This window comes from Mercenaria mercenaria, chromosome 3, assembly GCF_021730395.1.
Source record: "Mercenaria mercenaria strain notata chromosome 3, MADL_Memer_1, whole genome shotgun sequence".
NCBI lineage: Eukaryota > Metazoa > Mollusca > Bivalvia > Venerida > Veneridae > Mercenaria > Mercenaria mercenaria.
The window spans coordinates 74749105-74773652 of NC_069363.1; the positions used below are offsets into that span (position 1 = coordinate 74749105).

The 24548-nt window shown below is 34.5% G+C and overlaps 1 protein-coding gene across 1 annotated transcript; it reads right to left on the minus strand.

Annotated features, from left to right (window-relative positions):
- Positions 1-35: 35 nt before the first annotated feature.
- LOC123524384 (uncharacterized) lies at positions 36-24371 on the minus strand. Its single transcript, XM_053539756.1, has 9 exons — positions 24170-24371; positions 23868-23990; positions 23218-23319; positions 22836-22913; positions 22428-22510; positions 19030-19221; positions 12281-12404; positions 627-755; positions 36-226 (listed from the first exon to the last, which is right to left on the minus strand). Exons 1-9 carry the CDS (start codon positions 24231-24233, stop codon positions 36-38), a joined length of 1086 nt encoding a protein of 361 aa, XP_053395731.1. The 5' UTR covers positions 24234-24371.
- Positions 24372-24548: the final 177 nt, after the last annotated feature.

Sequence of the window (24548 nt, forward strand, 5' to 3'; positions counted from 1 at the left end):
TTAGATATGCTTCAGCGATGATAAAACAAACTAACTTAAAGCTGTATAAATTCAATTTCACTACCACAAACATTTGTCTTACCGTTAATACACTCGCCACCACGGGCATGGCTTCCATTTTTGCACAGACAAACAACCGTCATGCATACAGCATTTTCAATGTAACATCTTACACCATACATCGCCTTAAACTGTTTACTCAAACATCTGCCACCTATAAATCCGTCTACAGAAAAGATATGTTTAATTATTAAATCATGAACAGAGTTCCTCAAGTTTAAATAGTAAATAACACAACACCATTGACAGAGATTAGGGCTTATAAATTGCACAATACAAATACATCGGCATAGATAAGAAGACTTACTTACTGCTCAATATAAATACATCGGTTAACATAAGGAGGACTCATCTATTACTCAGTATAAAGCATCGACTTACTTACTAATCAGTACAGATGCAACAACAGAGATGAGGGGGACTTAATTATAACTCCATATAAATACATCGACATAGAGTAATGTTACATTTTACCCTTCTCTCATATATGATCATTGTAAACTTACATTTTCTTATGGTATACAATGAATTATGTATAATTTACGACATAGAAAAAAATCACTGACCTTTTCCATACGCATATCTTATTCTTTTATCTTTTTTTATTCCAAGTTTCGAAGCAAACCCATCGCCATACCATACCGACAGTTCTGATCCGGGTTGAATTGATTTGAATGCAAAGTAGTACATTTCACCTTTACAAAACGAAACGTGATAATGCGTTTAAGTCTTCAAAACCAAGATGAGTAAATAGTCATCAGTCTTTCATAAAGAGTTGTCGTTTTTCCACTTCCACAGTTTTTCCCCTTTGTCAACGTCTTGGCTGGATTTATCTTAAGGACGCATGCGTCAGTTTTGAGTAAAAAAAGTCCCAGTAATAGAATTTGTTTAAACTTTGAATATGAACAAATTAAGTGAAATGTTAGAGACAGAACTACGAAAACATCGAAGGTCATCATGCTTGTTCAGGAGTTATATCTGCCCTTGAATATGCAAATTTGAAGAAAAATCCAGTTTTAAGAGCAGATGACTCATAAACAAGCACGGTGACCTATCACTGTTTTTGCATTTTTCTGTTTTTAACATGAAACTGTGTTCATATACCAAGTTTGAACAAATTGTATTATTGGGAAACGTTTGCCTCATCTCTTATAAAAGAAAGCAAGTCTTTAAAGGCACTGGCCTTCAGATCGTTGAAAACAAAAACAAAAAATAGTTTTAGATATCTGGAAATGAATGCTGTATTTCTTTAGAATGCTTTGAAACTTAATTACTGACAAACTATATGTTACGGAAAAATATGAGAATTAGTTGTTTTTACTACTTTTTTCGATGAAAATCGAAAAGCGTTTGTAACGCTTTACTCGATGTAAATTGGCTTGATGACAAATATCTGTATTTAACGCGCATTAAACACTTAATTCTCCGTTGCGGTATTGGTAACGACAGCGAAAAACTTCTTTATTGCCGCGGCGGTCCGGGTTCGATTCCCGAAGCGGTCATCTTTTTTTTTTTTTTTTTTTTTTTTTTTTTTTTTTTTAATTTGGTATTTCTAAATAGTTTAGAAACAAAAACTCTTATTCTAATGTTTATAATATGACCAAATTTCAATTTGAAACAAGAACCTTTTTTTGCCAAAATCTGGAGGTCAGTGACTTTAAAAACCTGGCTGAACAAGACACTCAGATGTAGCAAATAATGCACAGCATGAGTACTGTTCGACCTTTATGTTGCAGAGAAAATTATGAATTGGTGTGCATATATTCTAACTTTTTTACCTCTTTCTATCCTTTTATCTAGCACCACTCTGAATAGACTGTTCTTGTAATTTGTCTTAGACAGTAGATTAAAATATACCAGTTTTCTTTCTCCTTTAACACAACAGAAAAAAGAATCGGCTCTCAGCATCGGTTTACACAGTCTTCCGGTAATTCTATATATGTTTATATGCTGGAGGATATAGAGAGAGGAAGTTTATAATTACTTACACAACATGAGTAAAATATTTCAAAAATTATACTTACTTTAATAGTTATACTTATAAATGTTACACCTTTGCTTAACTATTTTTCATAGATTGATGTAAGGTGTTTGTAACTTTAAAACAAGCAAATTTGATGAATTGGTATCCCCCACCGAAAGGACTTGAGGTGAGGAATGGCAAAAACAAATATTTCTGGCAAAAAGTTAAAGATGTTACTAAGAAGCAAATAATTTCATTAGTCAAAATCATTTTAACAGAAAATGGATGCTTTTTTTTTGGGAGGGGGGGGGGGGGGGGGGGGGGGGTAGCGGGGGTAACCGGGTGAGGGTACAAAATTTCACCTGCTGATTATAAATATTGATGGAAAATTTAAAAAGGAAAACAAGGAAAAAAAAACTTGGTGGGGATGGGAAGCATGATCGGGGGGTGGAAAGACCGAGTGGAGAGTGAGGTGGGGAAGGGTACAACTCCCTTGCTAATAAATATTCATGACGGTTTTAAAAAAAAAAATAAGGAAGATATTTTTTTTGGGGGGGGGACAGAGAGAGGGGGGGGGTATGTGACCAAGGCAAGGTGGTGACCAGGTGTGGGTACAGAATTTCACATGTTTATACTAAATGTTCATGGAAAAGAATGAAAGAAGTTTAATGAAATTTTACCAATGGGTTGGTTTATATGTACAAATCTGTAGATTTTTAAACAATTAAAGAGCAATAACTATAAGGAAAAGTGACCAATTGAAAAAAATGACCGGCAATATCGAAGTATGTTGGTTCATATTTATTTCAATTTCATTAAATTCTACCAGCTTGTTACTGAGAAATGGCTGAAGATGTAGATTTTTCATTAAATCAAAGGCAATAAATTTAAGGGAAATTGACCAATCCGATCAAAAAGAAAACTTGACGGGCATAATCGCAGTATGCTGGTGCATGTTTATGTCAAGTTTTATGAAATTCTACCCGATAGTTACTGAGAAATGGCTGCGGACAGACATTTTGGGGCATTTTTCATTAAATCAAAGGCAATAACTCCAAGGGAAATTGACCAATCCAAAAAACATCTTGACGGACATCATCGCAGTATGTTGGTTCATGTTTATTTTTTAAGTTTCATGAAATTCTACCTGCTAGTTACTGAGAAATGGCTGCGGACGGACGGACGGACACACGCACAACGCCATTTCAATACCCCATCCCGATTTCATCGGCGGGGGATAAAAAGCAATTGCGCTTATAAAAACTTCATGACTTTTTACGAAGTTACGAAACATTCACCATTTTACAGATTTTGAAATTGCTCATAAGTTTTCGATTTCGGAGAAATAATAAAGCGGATGTAACACTCGAATTTTATACATTTCGGTCGGAAGTTTTTAGTTGTCAGAGAATCATGCAACAAAAGACCAAACTCGAAAGTTTCAATTATTGAATTACATTAGGACTTATATGATATAAGCCATAGGTTGCCACAATATGAAATAAAGATAAGAAAATACATATGTTGATTACTTTTTATCAAAATTACGTTGAAACATGTGGTCGGATTTTGCCTTGAAAATGGCTCAATTTACGTTGAAAATAATCGGATCTCCACGTCAATCCATCGTCGGAATCCGACGCCTAAAATTTAAATGGTACCAAAATCCCCCGGAATCCAACGTCTATACAACTAGTGCTGCAAATCTATAGAGGTTTGGAGCACCGAACTGGTCTACGTGTTGCAACAGAAAGTTTTATATACCAAAATGTTTGTCAGAGTCTGTAGTTTCTGGAACTACTATTCCTTTAGTTTGACCTGGATGCAAAAGTTGAGAAATCCAAGATGGCCGCCAAAATGGCCGCCAAAACAAATCATTTAGAGAATATTCATATAAGCTAATTTCCCTTGCCTATTTTGAGTTTTAAAATATATACATCACCTTATAAGTAAGAATTGATATTACTCATGCGATACAAGTGTACTTTCTTATTATTTTTTTCGTTTTTATTACTTTTTTCACATAAAATATGCTAAATTAAGCTTGAAAATAGGGGTTGGGGTTAGCATTTTCATGTTTGTATTTAAAAAGAACAGGCAAACATATGTTATTTTCATTTGAAAGTAATGTACAATGTATGGACATTTAAAATGTACATGCATAGTTATTGATATTTAATGGAATTTCATGATGCATTATGTGCATACGAAGTTGGTGGGGGAAATTAATTGCCTTCCAGCTGAACCTCATATTACGTTATTTTCAATTATACCGGTGTCCATTTTATCTTGGTGACTCTTACAATAGATAGATCTATATAAATATTTTATGACAGCAAGGTACAGTTTGTACAAAGAGTATCCAATATTGTGACTTATATTAAAAGATGACTGAATTGAAGGCAAGTTTGTTTTTATAAAAGGTTACATCAAGCATAAAATGATCATTATATTTTACAAAAAGTGAATTTCATTTACAACAATGTGTTGCTTTTTCAAATTGTAACTTCTTACATTAGTAGCACGTTAAGTTAAAAAATTTACTTGTTTGGTAATAGACAAATCTACTACTGGTAATCAAACGTGTAGGTTTAGCATTTGCAAAGTTACTCCCCTTTGATGTAATTCAGCCATGAAAAGTTGTCTGCAAGTCTTGAAGGTTACTGAAGTTTATACTCTTTAAGCTGTTACCACTACTGAGGAAAAGTAATTGTTATTGTAGGTATATTTTAATAAAATCAAGAAAGTGTTTTTCTTAATGTTTTGTCACTTAATTAGTGTCTCCAGAAGATTACTTTGCTAATAATTTAGCCACTGGTATGTAAACAAAAGTACACTTTTGCAATTTATGAATTTAATACAACTAGGGCTGTTTAATTTATATAAAAAAAACTTACCAATGTTAAATTTAAGAAAATAGCCAGGCCTGCGGTGGTATTTATATAGCTAAACTCATTTTTGCTTATTTTCCATACCTCCCACGATCATTTTCCAAGCAAAGTTGAGTAGTAATCGGATGTGAACTAGTAACCGGGTACATGCCCTTTCAAGGATGTTTGTTTTAAATACTCAATAAATCAGGTATTTACTATAAATGGCTTCTAACTTTGTTTACAGAGAATCGTGCAACATTTTCAAGATATGTCACTATGAGTAGAATAAGTGGATCTGTTGTGATCAACAGTTTTGAAAGCCACACTAAGAACCAGTCACTTACCAAGTTGTACATGATGATTCTTAACCTCCAACAAATTTTAGATATGAAGGTATATAGCGTATACACTATTTTGTACATTACTTCAGATATATAATTTTGAATGAATTTTGCAGTAACATGGAAATAAAATTTTAGAAGAAAATGCATTACAGCAGAAACCTAAGTAAGCAAATGAATATCAGCGCATAGTGATTTTAAAGATAGCATTTTAATACTGCTAGGAAAATAAAATAACTGAATGAAGATATTGTGTAAAAATAGCACAAACTATTACTGCAGAACTGTTGATGTACATTACTGGACCTACCAGTCAAGACAGGAGACAAAGATGAAGAAACTTACTTGCCTGTTCATAAAGGTATATTCTCTCAAAGTAGTACTTTAAATACTTATTTTTACATCTTTTTTCATCTGTTGTATTTGTGTTATGCAAACATTATTGGAAAAAGGAATGTAGGTCTGCCAGATATGTCCTGTAGTTCACTAATTAGACTCAAAGACTGGCCAGAGAATATTGTAAAAAGTTACATCTTTCATTTGATACATAACAAATATGTTGTTTTTTGTCAACAGACTGGAGCTGATGTCACGACCTTAGTAGCAGTTCAATCCACTTGCCCAGAAGGGAGCAGGAACGGATAGCTACAAACATGTAATAACAATTATCATTTGGTGTGAGATCTTGAATTTTAGCAAACATAAATGAACAGTTTATGTCACTTAATTTGGCATCAGCATATTTCAATTCCTTAGGCCATGCCTGGTCAAATGTTTGCCTAATGGTATGAACCAAAGACTGACTTTGTACACACATTATGTTGCAAATGTTTTTTTTTAAATTAAAATGTTTCCTTAATAAATGTATTGATAAGTAAATAAAAGTATTCACCTAACTACCAATCCTTTATAATGACACTACTGGTTGCGAGAGGGGGAACAAAGAAAACTTTATGTTGGTCACAAACAAATGTGAAATATGGATATTAACTTTGTTTCTCTGTGTAAATTATTACATTTTACATGACAGAAATGTACCTTCCTACCTAACTAACTACCTACCCGGAAACAAAAATATTTTTAAATTCAGCCTACTATAATTCCTAATACGTAATGTAAACATGTTCTTGTGTAAACATGTTCTCATGAACAAAATTAATCAAACCGAGTCTGCTATTATTCTTCTTGGTTGCATTCTTTGCTTTCAAAGGAACTGTTTACAGATTTTATTAGCGTTTCCTGACATTTCAAAATGAAGATTTTTTATATTATTCACAAACTTCTGGATTATCCACACAAGTACAATGTACATAAAACTCAAATCAATAATATTTCATTTCAGACCCGCTGGCTCGATTTATGCTGGATTTTGAATATGGCAAACAAGGAAAACAATGAAACACCATTGAAAACAAGATCCAGTAGTGATAATTTTGACTGGACAAAACAATGCTTTATTTGTTCTTGTACATGTGACCCTAACTGTAAATCTTCATCAAAAGACTATACGCGAAGTTGGTCTTACGTAGAAAGTTCTATTTCTACTGACCATAACACCATATATCACAAAGTATTAAAAACAGCTCTTGAGATAAATGACACAACAATTATTAATCGTTTAAGTAGTGTTGCAAATGGTGATCTAGTTGCAGTTGGAGCACGTTATCATAGGAGAAAAGGCTGTCTTGCAACGTACCTGAGTTATGCACGAACTGATGGTCGTACTCCACCCAAAAAAGTACCTAGTGCATCTGACAAATATAATAAGGTGTACAAACGGGCAGCAGAGAAACTGAAACAAGAGTATAAGCAGTCTATTGTAGTCCAAAATAAGGTGTATTACTTGTCTACGCTAAAAGAACGTTTCATTCAATTAGCCACAGACGAGGGATGTGAAACTCCACACAGTTATAAGAGTTCTTATTTAAAGAAGCTTCTTAGTGATATATGGCCTGAGATAGCCTTTATTCACAATCCTGGAAAATCTGATCTAGTGTGTTCGTGTACTAAATCAATAAATGATGCCATTAGAGAAGCGAAACAGTTGGAACAAGCTATTGAAGAAAATACTGAATGCTCATATAACATCGCTGAAACAGAGCCAGACTCAGACGAAACACTCGTGCATAAAGCGATTGGAATATTACGAAAAAGAATAATCGGCCATCATTCCAGACTTGATAACTACAATGCTGAATACTATTCACCTGATGAGATGAACTTGTCTGCCCAAGTAGATTTTTGCGAGCCCTTGCTTTATAAAGCTATATGTTGGCTGTCAGACAAAAAATGATTCAATGCTGCATCAGAAACCACAAACAGAAAATGTTTAGCAATTTCCAGTGACATAATGACTCTAGTTACATCCACGCCATCGCCAAAGCATCTTGGATTAGGTGTCCATCTTTACCAAGAATTTAACAGTCGCCATATAATTGAAGACATGTCTGCACTTGGTTACACAATAACATATCCAGATCTCCGAATGTTTCTAACATCAGCAGCCCAGAAAGCCATCGACTCACAAAAGGTCACTCCATCTGGAGGAATTGTGCCACATAACATTATTTCTAAACAGAGAGGAGGGAAACTTGTTGTTGCAGTGGCAGATAACTGGGACCATAACGAGAGAACGGTGGATGGGAAAAGAACAACACATGCTATGACCAGCATTCTTGTATCTAGTACCAATGTTGAAAGCATACCAAGTCCACGACTAGAAAAGTCAACCAGCAGAACATTTGACAGAAAGTCCCTACCTGGTGGTAGTCTATGTAGCATCACACCTTACAAGAAGCCGAGTCAAAGGCCAATTCCTGTCTTCGAAAGCCCTGTCACGCTAGACGAGATAAATCCATCAGAACCAAGTACTGTCAAGAAAGCTAGACTTATTGAATTGCTGTACTCACTGGGACGGTGTTCTGCCTTTTGTGACGACTTAGCTGAAGATAATAAAGTTCCAAATTGGAGCATATTTTCTGCTAATTCAGTCAGTCAAGACCACCAACAAGTCTCTACCATTTCCTACAACCCAATCATCATGGCCAAACCTACAGACTACAGCACAGTGTACACAACACTTCTACGGGCGAAAGAGGTCATGCATGAATTAGGCCAAAGTCATATTCCTGTCGTTTTTGACATGGGCCTGTTAACAAAAGCTCTTGAAATCGTATGGAGTCAAGTCGATTCTCTGAAAGGTGTTATCCCTGTCGAAGGTGGGATGCATCTTCTCATGTCTGTCTTCGCCGGAGTTGGCTTTTTATATGGAGAAGCAGGTTTGAAGAATCTTCTAACTGATGCTGGAACATATGCCTCAGCTACAGCGGCCAATATACTGACAGGCAAGGATTTTGACCGTGCATTGGCAGCCTTCAAGTTGATTGACGAGGTTTTATACAGCCGCTTATTGATCAACTTTCAGAACTGGTGCATGAACAACAACAAAGATGTCCACCAAGATGTCACATCAATGTTGTCAAGACTCAGATGCATGAATGAGGATTTGTATCCACCCTCCGAAATAGAGAGCTACTGCGAAGCCATCGCGATTCATGTGCTTCCACTCCTCGACGAGTTCCCGAGATGAGGGACGGAAAGTATCACCAACGTTCCGGGTATGGGACGATTACTTGTCAAGAGTATCAACACCTATGAAACTTTTCCTGAAATCTACAAGGTCTCCAAACTGGACAGTGCACCAATACGCTAAACTACAGCTCGTGCCTTTATTGTTTGCGTCGAATCGCACAACTTATGCTAAGTATATGGCAATTCAGTATATCACTATGAACAGACTACCGACAGAAGTGAAAGAAGGGTTTCTTGAAGGGTTGTTTACAGCTAAACTGTCATCTGGCAAATTTAACAATGTGTGGTTAGACTACACCCTTGAGGTAACTCAGAATAAGGCACTAAAGGGCTCAGGTGGAATCATGGTGGGAAAAGTAAAAATTGCGTTACAGTCACCACAGACCGGTGTTCTAATCAGCTGGAACTTGACACTAACCAAGAAGAAGCAGACACGGTCATGATACTTCACGCCAAGTACGAGGCGAATAGGGGATCAACTTGTTTAGTAGTTCACTCTCCAGACACGGATGTACTTGTACTCTTGCTACATCATTACCGTTATATTAGCGTTGCACACGTATTTATGTCAACAGGAAGAGTAACTGTGCACACGGATGGTAGACGATTCATTCCAATTCACCAGTTGATCGACAAACTGACTGAGGAACAATTAAATATCCTGCTACCAGTATACTGCATCACAGGATGTGACACTACAAGCGGATTCTTCGGAAAGGGTAAGCGAAGAGCATTTAAAATGATGACAGAGAGAGCGTCACAGTACCAATCACTCTGCCACATTGGTGAACAACAACTGCTTACTGATCTCCAGCGGACTGCGTGCACTAAGTTTGTTATCAGTCTATATGGCGGCAACGATACGCAAATCCTGCATCAGTTAAGGTGCGTCAAAGCCTAGAGTTCTGTTCACCCAAGGAACATTCCCCCAACAGCTGACAGTCTCTGTCTTCACCTGCAGCGATGTGTGATCCAGTTGTGGATATGGCGTCACGCCACTACAGCACAGCATCATCTTCCACCACTTACAGAATTTGGATACGAAGTAGACGAGAACGGGATAAAGCCTAAAATGATGAATCAGGCAGCAGCTGCGCCAGAACTGTTGAATGACCTCGTCTGTAGTTGTGAAATATGCAGCGAAACATGCATGTGCTTTCAAAACAAACAGCCATGCACAGTGGCATGTTGTTGCACCGGCAACACTAACTCGGGGGACATGTTGTGTATGAACATGTATACACTTGCATCGGTCTTTGTCGTGGACAATGACAATTCAGATGATGAATAAAAAGTAATAATTACAATTAATAAAAACTGTGTATGCCTGAAAACAGGCACGATGTTTTACGCAATATAAAATTGAATCAACAAAACAATACATAGTGGAATGTACTGGCATTTATTTAATAACTAAATGCTACTTGTGTGCGTTTATACCGGTAAAAAACACATTAGGACCTATGCAAATGCATGAATTGCACTAGCGATTCTTAGATGATTTGCAAAACGTCCAAATGTGGTTTTTACCCTTATAAACGCAAAAAAATTAGCATTCAGTTCTTAGCTTGCTACAAAAATACGTTAATTGCTATTCCATGAGTACCAGAAAATAAAAACAAATGCCAGGATATCGAGCCTTTCGATATCTAAATAGAACAGCCAAAAAGCCCACCAATATTCAGTTGTAATTCACATTGCGATAAAATTACAGTTCCTGCTTTTTATCTAATATATCACTTATTTCAGAAAAAAAAGCATGCAGTTGCTTCGATTCCATTTTAATCGTTACCATGAGAAATTAAGTGTTAGCTTAATTTATTGCTCTTTTAGATATTCTGGTGTCTAGTTTTGAATTTTTTTTTTTTTTTTGTAAATGACGTCAGATTGCGCATGCAGTCACACCGAAAGAACCGTTCCTGTTGTTACGCCAATGTTTGTACAAAAAAAACCAACAACAACAACTATTACAAAACTTTTACATTCGTAAAAATATTGGATCAGTATGTATTAAGAATTTTGAAAAACTGACTCTGAAATACTTATTTAGTATTGACATGATTCTTTTCGGTATACAATTCATTTTGCTTTTATACATTGTCTGCATTTGTTGTAAATCGTACACTACTGACATGAACTTTACTAACAAAAACTCAATAGGTAAAAATTCGGGTGATTACATAAAGTGTTGGCCTTTACATTGTATATATACAATAATTATTTCTTTAAAATGTATACATGTGTACACTTTCTAAAGATTATAAGAAATATAGTAGCTGTCTTACGTGAAAATAAGAATACATTAAAATACATTTCATGATACACAATATTTATGTAAAAGGATATATTGACTATTGTTAGTGTTTATCATCTGCTATTGATATGCTATTTCTAAGTATTTTAGCACTATATCTGCCTTGAATGATAGTTATAAAAATATTGTATATATGTACTGATATGTTTTGAATTTAGTAAATACTTCTTTTTGTTACTATATTGGATTTTTGATTTGTTAAGTTAAATACCTTATGTTACTGCTTATGATGATACTGAGTAAATTCATAAATCAGATACTTTTTCTTTTTTTTCATTTGGAAATATAACGTGATAACTGCTAAAATTAACGCTATACAAGGTGCAGCTGAAAAGCAATTTACACACCCCCCCCCCCTCCCCGCCACCTCCTACTGTAAAGCCCTACAACATCATGGTAACAAACTGGTAGATCATTTATAGGATTTAGATCTTAATAAACATACTGTGAATGAACATTATGGCTTGAAATCAACAGTTGTGTGCGTTCTTGCTAAGCTTACACATGAAAATGCTAACCCCAACTCTTAATTTTGAGCTAAATTTAGCGTATTTTAGGTGAAAAAAAGATTAAAAACAACAAAAATAGAAACAAAATACATTTATATTGTAGTATAACTGCTTCCATATTAGATTGTATATGCCTTTTGGACTCCACCGTGGAAAGGGAACGTAATGCGTATCGAAATTCCTTAACATTTTCTGTTTTGGCGGCCATCTTGGCGGCCATCTTGGATTTTTCAGACTTTGCGTCCAGATCGAACCATAGGAGTTGCAGTTCTAAAAACTACAGACTCTGACAAACATTTTGATATATGAAAGTTGTTGCAACACATAGACCAGTTACCCCTGGAAATATGCAAGTTATTTGAGCTGATTTGCAGTACTAAACGTCTTGGCTACGTCAAATGTTTACTGGGTTTATCATTGACACATGACCAAAATTTTATCGCTGTGCTAAAAGATTGGGTTCATGCGTACCTTAACAATATATTGTGTTCGGTAGATGTCATTTTACAATCAATATGCCGCTAAAAAAACGATATTTAATATGTTAAGCTACGGTCACCACACATAGCCTATGCTTTGTAATGAAAGCAAAAAAAATCCTTTTGTAAATCATAAAATAGGCAAAGTACCTTCATGGCAAATTGGAGCCAAATTTTGCGAGCCATGTGGCTTTGGGTTATTTATGTAACGGACCCAGTTAGATAAAGATTTGTCCCTGGCATCAACCTTCCATTCACCATTCGTCGCTTTAATCTGGAAAACAGAAAATAACTGGACATTAGCTAATTGTAAACGGTTTGTATGTGAGTGCTTAAATGTTGAGAGGCGATCTCTAGCTAATCTTTTTGTTTATCTCCATGGGCTTCATTACTTAAAATTGTTCGTAACTGATCAGCTATTTCTTTTCGCGCATATCAGACAGGACTTCTGCGTGTTTTGGCCGGTACTGAAAAAACTCATCTTACACCCTGGGGTGTGTGGAGACTATCGAACTGTAAGTCAAGAATGTATTATTCTATAATAAAATAGTCCTTAAATGAAAAACATTCATTTTTCTTTCTATTTTCTCTATTGTTAGAAGAATATAGTAAAAAAAAGACTGGAAGAAGGTTTGGATGGAAGTATCTGTCTCTGGTAACTGTTTTTACATTAACTCGACAGTGCCTTGCAACCGCCTAAAGTGTCACCACTGAGTCAGATAGTTCAATCTACAACTTCAACAAGTGAAAGATTCCTATATTTTCTTGAAAATAAACGTTTGATTATAATAGATATCAATCTAGCCTACGAGGTGAATCATAAGAACAATTAAGGATGGAACGCTTTTATGATTCACCAAACCTTTAAAGCACCATGTTTGGTTGTGACATTCATTTCTGCGAAATTTAAAGAGGGAAGTTAATGGAAAGTGAAGAATTAACTGAAAATATCATTGACCTTTTTTTATCAGAGAACAGCAGACGATAAGTAGAAACTCTGCTCAATTCACCATGTAGATTGTGTAAATGTATCCTCAACTGAGATCAAAATAAAAAATTATCGTAGAATCTTGAACCAGAAAAAAGCATGCACTTAATAAGCGATAGAACACTTCATAATAACTTAATATTTGAATTCTAACACCATGACAGATACTATGCTCCGGACAGATATCCCAAAAGTACAAAACCAAGATTGATATTCAGACTTTCAAACGGTTAAAGCAATGGCATACTGATCATAATATATATGATTTATTAATAATGATAGACAATGGTTTGGTGACAACCTTGTTACGTAGCGAGATACAAATACTTCAAAACTAAATCATTTATTAAAGTAAGGTAGAGATAGTACTTAAACTACGAAAAACAATTGAAAAATTGACATTGGTTACGAATATTTAACATTTAAGGCCGAATCTAATACTTAAGTCTCGATTTGATCATTTAGAAGCATGTTGTTGCTTCATATTTGATTTCATTGTAGCCGCTCTTGCAGATAGCCCTACCGTATCAAGTGACGTCATTTATCAATGTTTAATCCCCAGTTATTACTAGATTATTGCCGGAGGAATTTTTCTCTGCAAAACGGTTGTCGGATATCTGCATATTGTATGACATCAGAAAATGTTTTAAGTCCAATAAAACTAGAACTGTCACAGAATGACAACCATAAGAAATTTTAAAAATACTTAGAATAATATAAAACGTAAAAAAAAACTTATTAGTAAAGAAACATTTACTCGTCTTTGGAGTACTTCATCTTGGGCTTCCGCGGCACATATGAGTAATACTTTAGTATATGTACCCAGGATGAGAGATAAGGTAAATATAAAAGTCTCTTATATTAGAGATACACTAAAAATGAATGCAAAAAAAATGTCTTACCGACACATGTTACCACAGAAAAATGTCTTTACTTTTTACATAGGACTAATAATAAAACTACGGAACAGCATTAGTGCCAGGTGCGTTTTTTTATTAACTCGAAATTTCGAGTTAATCAGTCGAAATTTCGAGTTCTGTAAGTCAAATTTTCGAGTTACTAACCCGAAATTTCGACTTATTAACTCGAAATTTCAAGTTACTAACTCGAATTTTCGACTTACGTAACTCGAAATTTCGAGTTACTATCTTGTCCTTTTATCCGCAAACTTTGAACGTCCGTCCGTCTGTCAAAGGCCAAAAATGTAATGGACGACTTTTGACTCTTCAAAGTGGAATCATCTATATACACATCCGTTTATTGTACCGAACATGTAGGGACTTGAACATATACTACCATACATCGATGTATGACCTACCACAGCCTCTAGAGCTACTCCAGATTTCAAACTGTATCCAGGATATATACCCTCATTTACATGTATAATATGTTCATGTGTTAGGGGCTCGAACTAGGTTGAAAACCTTCCAGATATGGTCAAAACAGTGAAATATTCTAAGTTTGAATACTTCCCGGTCACCTTCTATGACCTCTCCTCAAAATCTAGATCTGTCCAGATACCCAATCTTGGTTAGACTCATAACTACACTTTCATTTAGGTATTTCTATATTTCATCTTGGTCAGACTCATAACTACACTTTCATTTAGGGTATGTCTATATTTAATTGACATATGGGCTCAAAGTAGGTCGAAAACCTTCTAAACTTATTACATATCATATGTGAAAACAAAAATAAATCAGTATTTACCATGACATTACAATGAAATGACTTATCACTAAGTTTTTTAACCATACAGTTACTTCGTTGTTCCTATTAACTCGTGTCATACAGGTGTACATGTAAATGCAGGCTAGACTTATTATTTGTGTGTTTTTTTCCTTACGAGCTTACTAACCTAACAATGATCAGCTACTGCCTTTGTCATGTATAGTAGATGTCAAATACTTCTCTGTCTCCTTATACCAACTAGTCTTAAATGTTATGTTAAACACTTTAATCCATAAAGTTTACTGGAAAAGTTGGGTTTTTTTAACTCGCATCGCCTTTTACGTATCGCATTTTGATATGCGATTAATTTTTGTGAACAAACTTAAACAGAAAATAGAAATAGATAGAAAATGACAAAAATAGAAAGGCTGCAGAAAATTAATTCAGAGTTAAGAAAGTGTGACCTAATTCGTCTTAAGACAATGCAGGTGTTCCTTGGCCAAGTCAGGCACAGGATTGTAGAACGTAAGCAGACAACTCTACTGCTACAAAGAACGACAAATACCAGTTCATGTGTAAGGAAGCCTGATGTAAACCAAATACAAATGGTGGATGCGATATATATATTACCCGAAAAGTCCATGTCTTCTCTTGCAAACAGTTTTACGACGATAGACATGATGGATATCATTATGTTATTAGTAACTAAATTATTTTAGGACGATTGTGAAACAAGTCCTTCAACACACATCAGTCCCTCTCGCCACCGTCACAAAGGTATGAGAGAATAGAAAAAACCCTAACCAACTGATATCCAATATCAAACAGAACGCAAAAGCTTCACTGATTAAACTGACGGACAAATGCTAAAGAGAAGATTTGTCATATTTTCTTTAGTTAACGTTTAGTTTGATTGAGTGAACAAACATATATATCTTCTTTTCTAAATTAGATGAAAACATCCAAAATTTTCGAAAAGATTTAAATCTAACTGTAAAATCCGACATTTTAGCCAATACACTAAATACCGACCATGAGTGCAACGCAAGATTGTCAGACACAGAATGTGCTTATGATAAGCGGGTATACATTGCATACAGTCAACAGACGAATCTATAAAACCAAGACAGCAAGTTTGTTTTTCATACGCTGTTGAAACAGTAGCATCAAATCCCAGTAGTACGTGTGCAAAATACTTCAAATTGGGGAGTATCCAGAAACAACGCCACTAAAATTTGATTGATATTCAGACTCATCTAAAAAAAAATGCGGTATGGTTACCTTTCTAAAAAGTAAGTAAAGCTGGAAATGTGATATTGAAAGGTAAGATGAAATTCGGGTAATGTTTACTACGGAAGCCTATTAGGGACATTCTGTCTTAATTTTTATGCATAACCTCTTATGTATGACACATTATGTGTTACGTATTATCAGTTACCTCTCACATGTTACGTATTACCTCTTAGGTGTTATATATCGTGTGTTACTTATCAAAAGTTAGATTTGCCTAGTTCTCAATAGGGAAACCAAATTGGTGGACGTTAACGATTACTGCTTTTGGCACTTTACCCCTTTTGGCGACCACTCGAGCTAAAACTAGAAAATAGCTTTAAACGACTTATGCTATGAACAGCATGATGAATCTTGATCAAACCTGGTATGTACCACCATTATAAGGTCATTTTCAAATTTGTTTCAAAACCTTCAATGGTGCCCTTGTAGGGTCCTCTAGAGCTAAACATAGAAATACCTTTAAACATTTTGTTTCATGAAGTCTTTTGCTGAATTTTCATTAAACTTTGTCCGTAGTTTAAACACAGGGCATGTGGTCTCTTTCTGAAGCCATTAGAGACAGAAATGGAAGTACCTCTGATGACCACTTGTTTACCATAATAGTATACATATGTAGGCAAGACTACATAACTAGGACAAGATCTTTAGCTCAGTTATGGCGTTTTCTTGTGGAATAGAAATTAGTTACGTTTCGCATACAATTCCATATTTTGTTTAAAATGTTTGATATATAACTTCGAAACTTTGAACACTTGCTTACCATCATGGCCACAAATTGCCATATAGTGCAAGATATATCCAGATCCAAAAATACAGGTAGATTGTTTGTCTTATCTATTTTATATCTTTTTGTTAATATTTTGAACCCATACTTCTTCGAATAGTCGAGTGCGCTGTCAACCGACAGCTTTTGTTTCTTGTTGTTTTATGGGAGACCTAAAATTATTCTTGTCAGTACGTCTGTCCGAATATATGTCATGTATATCTCAAAAAGTATTTAACCTAGAGTCACCAGACCTAGGATTGTTATTAAACATGTTACGTAGTACTTCTGGTGTTGTGGTTTGAGTTTACACAGCCAGACCATGGCCATGACTTAGTTAAAATATACTTATTGTAAAAGGAAGTCGGGGCTTGGCTGTTCCTAGAAATAGAGAATGGCTTAAACTGGCGCAAATGTGCATATGCAGTATTATGTATTTCATTACTGCCCATAAACATACTCGATAAAACCCATTTCATATTTCCTAGTGATTCATTTAAGTTTGTTGTTTTGCAGGATTATTATATTTCATTACTGCCCATAACAGACTAAATAAATTCATTTCTTATTTTCTGATTTTTTTCTTCTTCTTTTTTTTTCTCGGTTGTTGTCTTGCTGCATTACATATTTCATTACAGATCTTGTGCGTTGTCTTTTGTTAACTGCGCAGTTAGTAATCTCTGAACAAACTTATGTCTGAACACTGTATTTATACAAACTATATACTTTGTTTATCATAAAGAGTATATAAGTCCTTAAACATAAGATGAAATACCTAATTCCTAATACCTTAGACATAAGATGAAATACCTAATTCCTAATATCTTAGACATAAGATGAAATACCTAATTCCTAATACCTTTGACATAAGATGAAGTACCTAATGCCTAATACCTTAGACATAAGATGTAAGATGAAATACCTAATGCAAAATTATGTTCATTTTATATATGCAAGAGCTGATAAATAAGACTTCGCATTTCGCGCCGCACTAAGACTGAAGTATTCTTCAAGCGTATTTATTACTTCACCAGTATTAAAAGCTATTCAACACATTACACCAACGTTTAAAAACAAAACATATATCACTTCGGCAGTTTAGTGTCCCTTTTTCAGCCAAGAATTTCGATGAAAATATTCTTAAAGCGTACGTGCGATTTTTGATACAAATCAATGTTCTGCGTAAACCCAAGTTAAATTTACACAAAACTTCCCTAAGGAAAAGTAATTGGTTCAAACGTCATAGAAGTGTCCCCTAACCAAATCTGTATCATATCCAATAGTACCTTTATTTTCACAGATGCAATGAAAACTGACATGATGAAATGAAAATTATTTTCATTATGTTAATAAGTGATTAAATCAAACTTTTCTTCAACAAGTGTTCATAGCTCTCTATATAGCATTTATAGTACACGTAGTGAAATTAGTTGAACACTATAGGTTTGAGCAGTCTTACTAGACATTCTCTAGTCTTGGCTATATATCTTCCTATGGGAACACACATCTCACAGCATATATTGACATCTTCTTAGCGTACTTTCTTGCCAAAATCATAAAGACCAAATACTTTGGTAACAAAGTACATTAGATCAGGCTTTTCATGCGGAAAGTAGATTTCAGTTAACAGCTATTCGGCCGAGCTTTGTGAAAAAAAACTTTATACATTCCACATATCAGTAAAGGGCTCTGTTCATGTTTCCCGCTTCACCTCTACCTTACGTGTATAATCTAAGAGGTAATAAATAATATGTAACGCATAAAATAAATGTATCACACAAAAGAGGTAATGCATAAAAACTAAAACAAAATGTCCCTAATAGGCTTCCGTAGTTTACAGATATTGTCTTTCGCGGTTTTGTGCATCAAAATTATTTATGAATGTTTAAACATAGTTCGCAGCATTTTGCGTACTTACTGTAATTTCAGCAGTACAAAACACTTATTAACCCTTACCCTGCTAAATTTCTATAATGAACTTGTCCATCTTTCAATTTGGACAGTACCATTAACCGTTAAAAGGGGTGCTTACCAAAACGATACTGACTGAATAGCGAACAGTGCAGACCATTATCAGACTGCACGGATGTGCAGGCTGATCTTGGTCTGCACTGGTCGCAAAGGCAGAATCACTTGCCGCCAGCAGGCTAAGGGTTAAACAAACTCATTCATTAAAGTAGTTACCGTCCAACTCCAATCTTCATTAAAGTTTCCGTCATACACCCTAATTCCTTTATACGGACCAATCAGTGTACCGCGTTCCAGGAATTTCTCTGTAAAAACGCCCAGACCTGCTCCAGGTATATCAGATGTCTTAATAACCATTCCTTCAGGGAAACTGTGCACAGCTCTGTCGGGGTCATAGCATACTGAAGTCTAAAAATTTTACATCATACAACATGTCTTAAATGTACCAGCGACAATTGCATTTTACAGTCACTGGGCATGAAAACAATATGTTCATTTAATTACTAAACTTTAGGCATTTTTCACAAATGGACAACTATGTTATGAGCTTCTAAAACATCTTTGCATAAAGCAGGTGAAAAATTTTCTTCGCGAAGTTTATAAAAGTGACAAAATGTATAGGTTGGTCAAAGAAAAAACAACTTTTTCGTGAAGCAAGTATTCAGTCAGAAATTATCAAGTATAAATAAAACATCTATAAAGATTATAATATTAGTTTACAGTACAGGGGATAAAAATTCAGACATAAATGTACTAGTCTTTTTTGTTTCTTAAAACCAAGACAAATAGGAATGTTCTCTTGACGATTAATTATTATACAGTTTAGAGTTTATTAGCTTAATACATCACTGAGGCAGATTTCTGTGAACGTATTCTATTAAGAAATTAGCGATTCCTATTATGTCGTTCATTTAGCACGAACTCTGACAAAACAGTAAATTCATAGAAATGTTGATGTTTTAGCAGGAAAAACTGACATGTGATAAAAAGAACATTACATTTATGTCTTTCCACATTGAATTTAATAAACTCATTGAATAAAATTGATAAAATGTCCGGCAGAGCCTCGCATTTTATTTTTTATTCAACTCATTTTATAAATTCAATATGAAAAGACACTCATGTAATATCCTCTATTTAACATTATATTTCCTTTCCATTTGTAAACAAGGTTTTATTATATTTTGAACAAATTTTGCTGTATTTAACATAATAATCAGCTTCCCGGTCATTCTGTTCATTAGACAGAACAACAACGACGTCACCTAAGGAACGTTCTCCCTGACTAATGGACGAATGGGGAGAATGTAAAGTCCCTGTCACAAATTCACGGATTGAGTTCCCGAATTACATACGGATGGGATTCGTGGGCATCCGGGATGATCATCACAAGTCAGTAAAAGTCTGTCTTGGAATAGGAAACATCCGTGTACGGACTTTTTAGACCCATTTTGTACATGCTCAAAAGTTGTCCACGGAAAAAAAGTTCCGTATAATAACCGTATTGTTCCGCAATTATTCTTATTAATCCGTATTAGACTATATTTAGTTCGTGGCACGAACAGATGCGGACATATACGATTTAACTACGAGAAGGATTAGATGAGGATTAAGTACGGATATTTGTACTGTTTTGGAACAATCAATTAATCTAAGACAACTTAAGGCTTCTATCTGAATATAGCCGAATAACGACGGTCGTATACCAAAATTTCACCAGAATTTAACTTTAGGTTTCCTCATGTTTTGTTACTATGATATCCACCTAATAAAATGTCAGATCTTATAACAATCTAGTAAAACCCACAACTAAATTGAATGACGAAATGTTGAAATTTTGCTGATAAAGTTGAAAACTAAAAATCAGGTGAAAATACTAGGAATTTAAAAAAAAATCAACATCTAGTCGGTTTCCATCATTAACTCGCCGAACATGTCCCTGCTGCCCACGCGAACTTTAAGTAGATAAGTCAAATCGTGATGTGCATTTCACATTTCGTAATGTGCATTTCACATTTCGTGCAGTAGATAAAGTCAGTTCGTGATATGCATTGTGCATTTACTATGTCGTGCAGTAGTTACGTCAGCTTGTGATGTGCATTTAAAATTTTGTACAGTAGTTACGCAAGTTCGTCATTAGCAGTCTTTTCATGATGTGTAGGTTAACAATGTTTCATTTTAGTCATATAAATTTTACAACTTGTTTATCGGATAACTCTGTCGATAGAAAAATTGTGACAATAATAATAATAATAATCAAAATGGAAGCAATTATAACATCTCTCGGACTGTGCTCGTGTATTTCTTTGTTTCAATAGGACGGAATGAGAAATGCACATCACCAACTGACTTATCTACTACACGAAATGGGAAATGCACATCATGAAATGTGAAATGCATATCAGGAACTGACTTATCTACTACACGAAATGAGAAATGCACATCACGAAATGTGAAATGCACATCACAAACTGGCTTACCTATTGCTCGACATTGTAAATTCACATCACGAAATGTTGAAACACACCGTGATCACGAACATAACTACATCACCGTTTCAAAAGTATAAGTATACGGCAGCTATGGCGTGCCATAAATGATGGATGAAAAGACATTTTACTCCTTTAGTGACTGTAGTTTAATTGTAGCTGTATGATTATGATAAATTTTGTTAATCTGTTTAAAGATTAAACATACCTTTCCAAAAATACCTTTCTAAATATAAAAGATAAGATACAAACTTTTGAAATTTAAATCGAATAAAATTAAAGTGTTCTTCTTCACCTTAATTTAATGTTACGAAATAACGGACTTGATTTTTTTCATTAAAGACAAAAGATTCGTCGAAAAGCAGCTCGAATGTATTTTTTTCTTTTCATCATTTCCCGATTACAGGGAATATATGCGAGCTACTGCTTTCCAGTGACCCGTGAAGTAGATTCCCATGTACTTTTATAAATCAATGTAACAGCACACTCAGAACTACTACTCGTTTAGTAGTACCACACATCTTAAAATTACAATGAAAAATCCCCTGCTCCTAAGCCAAAATAACTACCATTTGGATGCTTTTTAAAAAAAACGTGTATGCTTTTACACCTGGTACGCCAAACAACCAGAGAGGCGTCTGGCATTCGAGCATCTTCTGTATCTTGCTCTATCCTCTTACTAAAATTCCTAACACATTTCTGGAAGAGTCACCCATATGGACTACCATTAGCGACTATAAATAAGTTTAATTACAAAAATGAAAGGTGATACACATATTGCCATCATGGCATGTGCAATATATGCTCAAATTTCTGGAAGAGTCACCCATATGGACTACCATTAGCGACTATAAATAAGTTTAATTACAAACATGAAATGTGATACACATATTGCCATCATGGCATGTGCAATATATGCTCAAGATCTAAAAGTTATAGCAGGGCCTAGATTCCAATAATAATTAGAATAAGTATGGGGCAAGAAATAAAATCACGTGGGTCAGCAGCAGTAACAGCGGAAAAGTATTTCAGTCACCTCCAGACGTCATAACCTGACGCTAGTTGTACAGATAACACAAGACAAGTAGATAATATCACAATCAGAAAAAGTAATGTTAAAAGTACCTTTTTCTCGGGTATGAAGTCGGATACTAACGGCTTCGGAATCGTCCAATACCAGTCTTTGTTAGCATCCCACATCCACAGTTCTGAAATATTTGAAATAGAGGTATGTGGGGGCATTCCTGAGAACTGACATATCTCATAGGCAAAACAGCCAGCGATAAAGTCAGAGGATTCCAAATGATGGAACCTACTTACAAATTTTATTATCTTGGACATAATCAAATAAGGGAGACAAGTTGAAACTCACCAAAGTCCCTCATTAAAAACAACTTTTATATGAAAGATCAAAAGAGGCTTGGAAAAGGTCAGAATAAATTTGCATAATCATGTAATATGTGTAATTCAGATACCAGGTTCATCTTATATTAGCTTATAATTTTCAGCTCTTATAAAACATGTCTTCTTTACCTCTCGGAGCACATCCAACTGTACAATTTGCTTTACTGCTGCAGAAAATGACAGTCTGGCAGCCAAGATCGTCTTCATCTAGATTGGATAATGTAGAATTTATGAGGCGTTACAAGATACTAGTATACAGAAGATTGCTGGATATAATTCATTTTGCCAAATCAGTTTTAAAAAGTGCATATTGATATAGGTACATTGTATAAACTCCTGCCGAAATGAGATGTATATACAGCTCTCTCTATCTCTCAGTTAAGAAATTATGTTAAAACTTTACAAATGCGTTCAGTTTTATCCATTTTACGTGATTCAAAGAACTATTTTTCTACTTCATTTAATATGCTTCTAGTGCATATTTATGTAAATATACATTTTATATACTAACCTTCTTGTATGCATGAAATATTACATCCCTTGATTCTATTACATTCGTTGATGTGTTTACACTTTGAATCATCTTTGTTCAGTCCTGCTTTATTTTCATTACCTGAATTTGAATGATCCATTCGTTTATCAAAATCATTATCTGATTCACTGAAGACGATGGTTTAACTAAAGGAGAATTAACCACTTCTTCGAAAGTCTATGAAAATCTATCAACGCCAACTTACACTAATAAATAGGGTGTTTAATACATTAACGAAAGTTGAAAATTGTAATATTTGAAAGTCTTTTCATATAAGATTTATTTAACGAGATGAATAAATTACCAAATGCGCCCTCTCGATTAATATATCATGACTGTACGACTTTATTTTTGTAAATTAAATTTGAAAAGATACAAATGTAACATTCTTTTTATCACATTTTAGTATTTTTTGCTTTTTTCTTCAATTTCACCATTGTATACACTACGACCAAGCTTTCATACTAACGCCCAGACGTTAGACGAAAGTGGTGACATCAAGCTCTATGTATAGGATGCCTTAAACATTGCAATGCAGTAAACACCGCATAGTCTTTTGACATCTACGCCGAGAACGCGGAAAAACTGCACAATCAAAACTTACAAAGATACAGGAATAAATACACTACCTAAATAATCGTGCGTGCACACACAAACTGAAGATAAGCTGTTACATCTCGAGTAGAGTCCACCATTCCCTGTCTGACATTCCAATTCACTCTGACAGTGGTAACCAATGTCTGTCCCATAGACTTAACAAAAAGTATATTAAATTTATAATTTTTAAAAGAATGTGTATGAGATTTTAGTTTGTCTTACAACCAGATAAGGCCAAAATATCGCGTTGAAAAAATCAAGATATATTAATTGCTTAATGTTTTACGAAAATAATCAAGTGTTTGAAAGTCATTTATTCCTATATCAAGCTTACCTTGGCTTACTCCAGCAAGAAAAATGAATAACAACACTGCGATCCAACTATTTTCAGACAGCATTGTTCACAAACTTACAATGTGCACAAGAAAACTACTTTTAATTATTGCAGCATTTCATAATGCAAAAATGTAATCTTGTCACTAAAGAAATGCAATGATTTGCGAATCTGGTAAAGAATTGTACTTTTAAAGTCGAGTCATTTTTCATGAAGTCTTATTTACATAGAGTACATAGTAGCATTATTTATTTAAGCGTAAATTTTATGAATAAATGGTGGTCTTTATAATTTTTATGTTAAATTTTGAAAAAAAAAGACTATTGATATAAATTTTGGGGAAAAGAAAAGACTATTGATATTGGATCGATTTTTACTG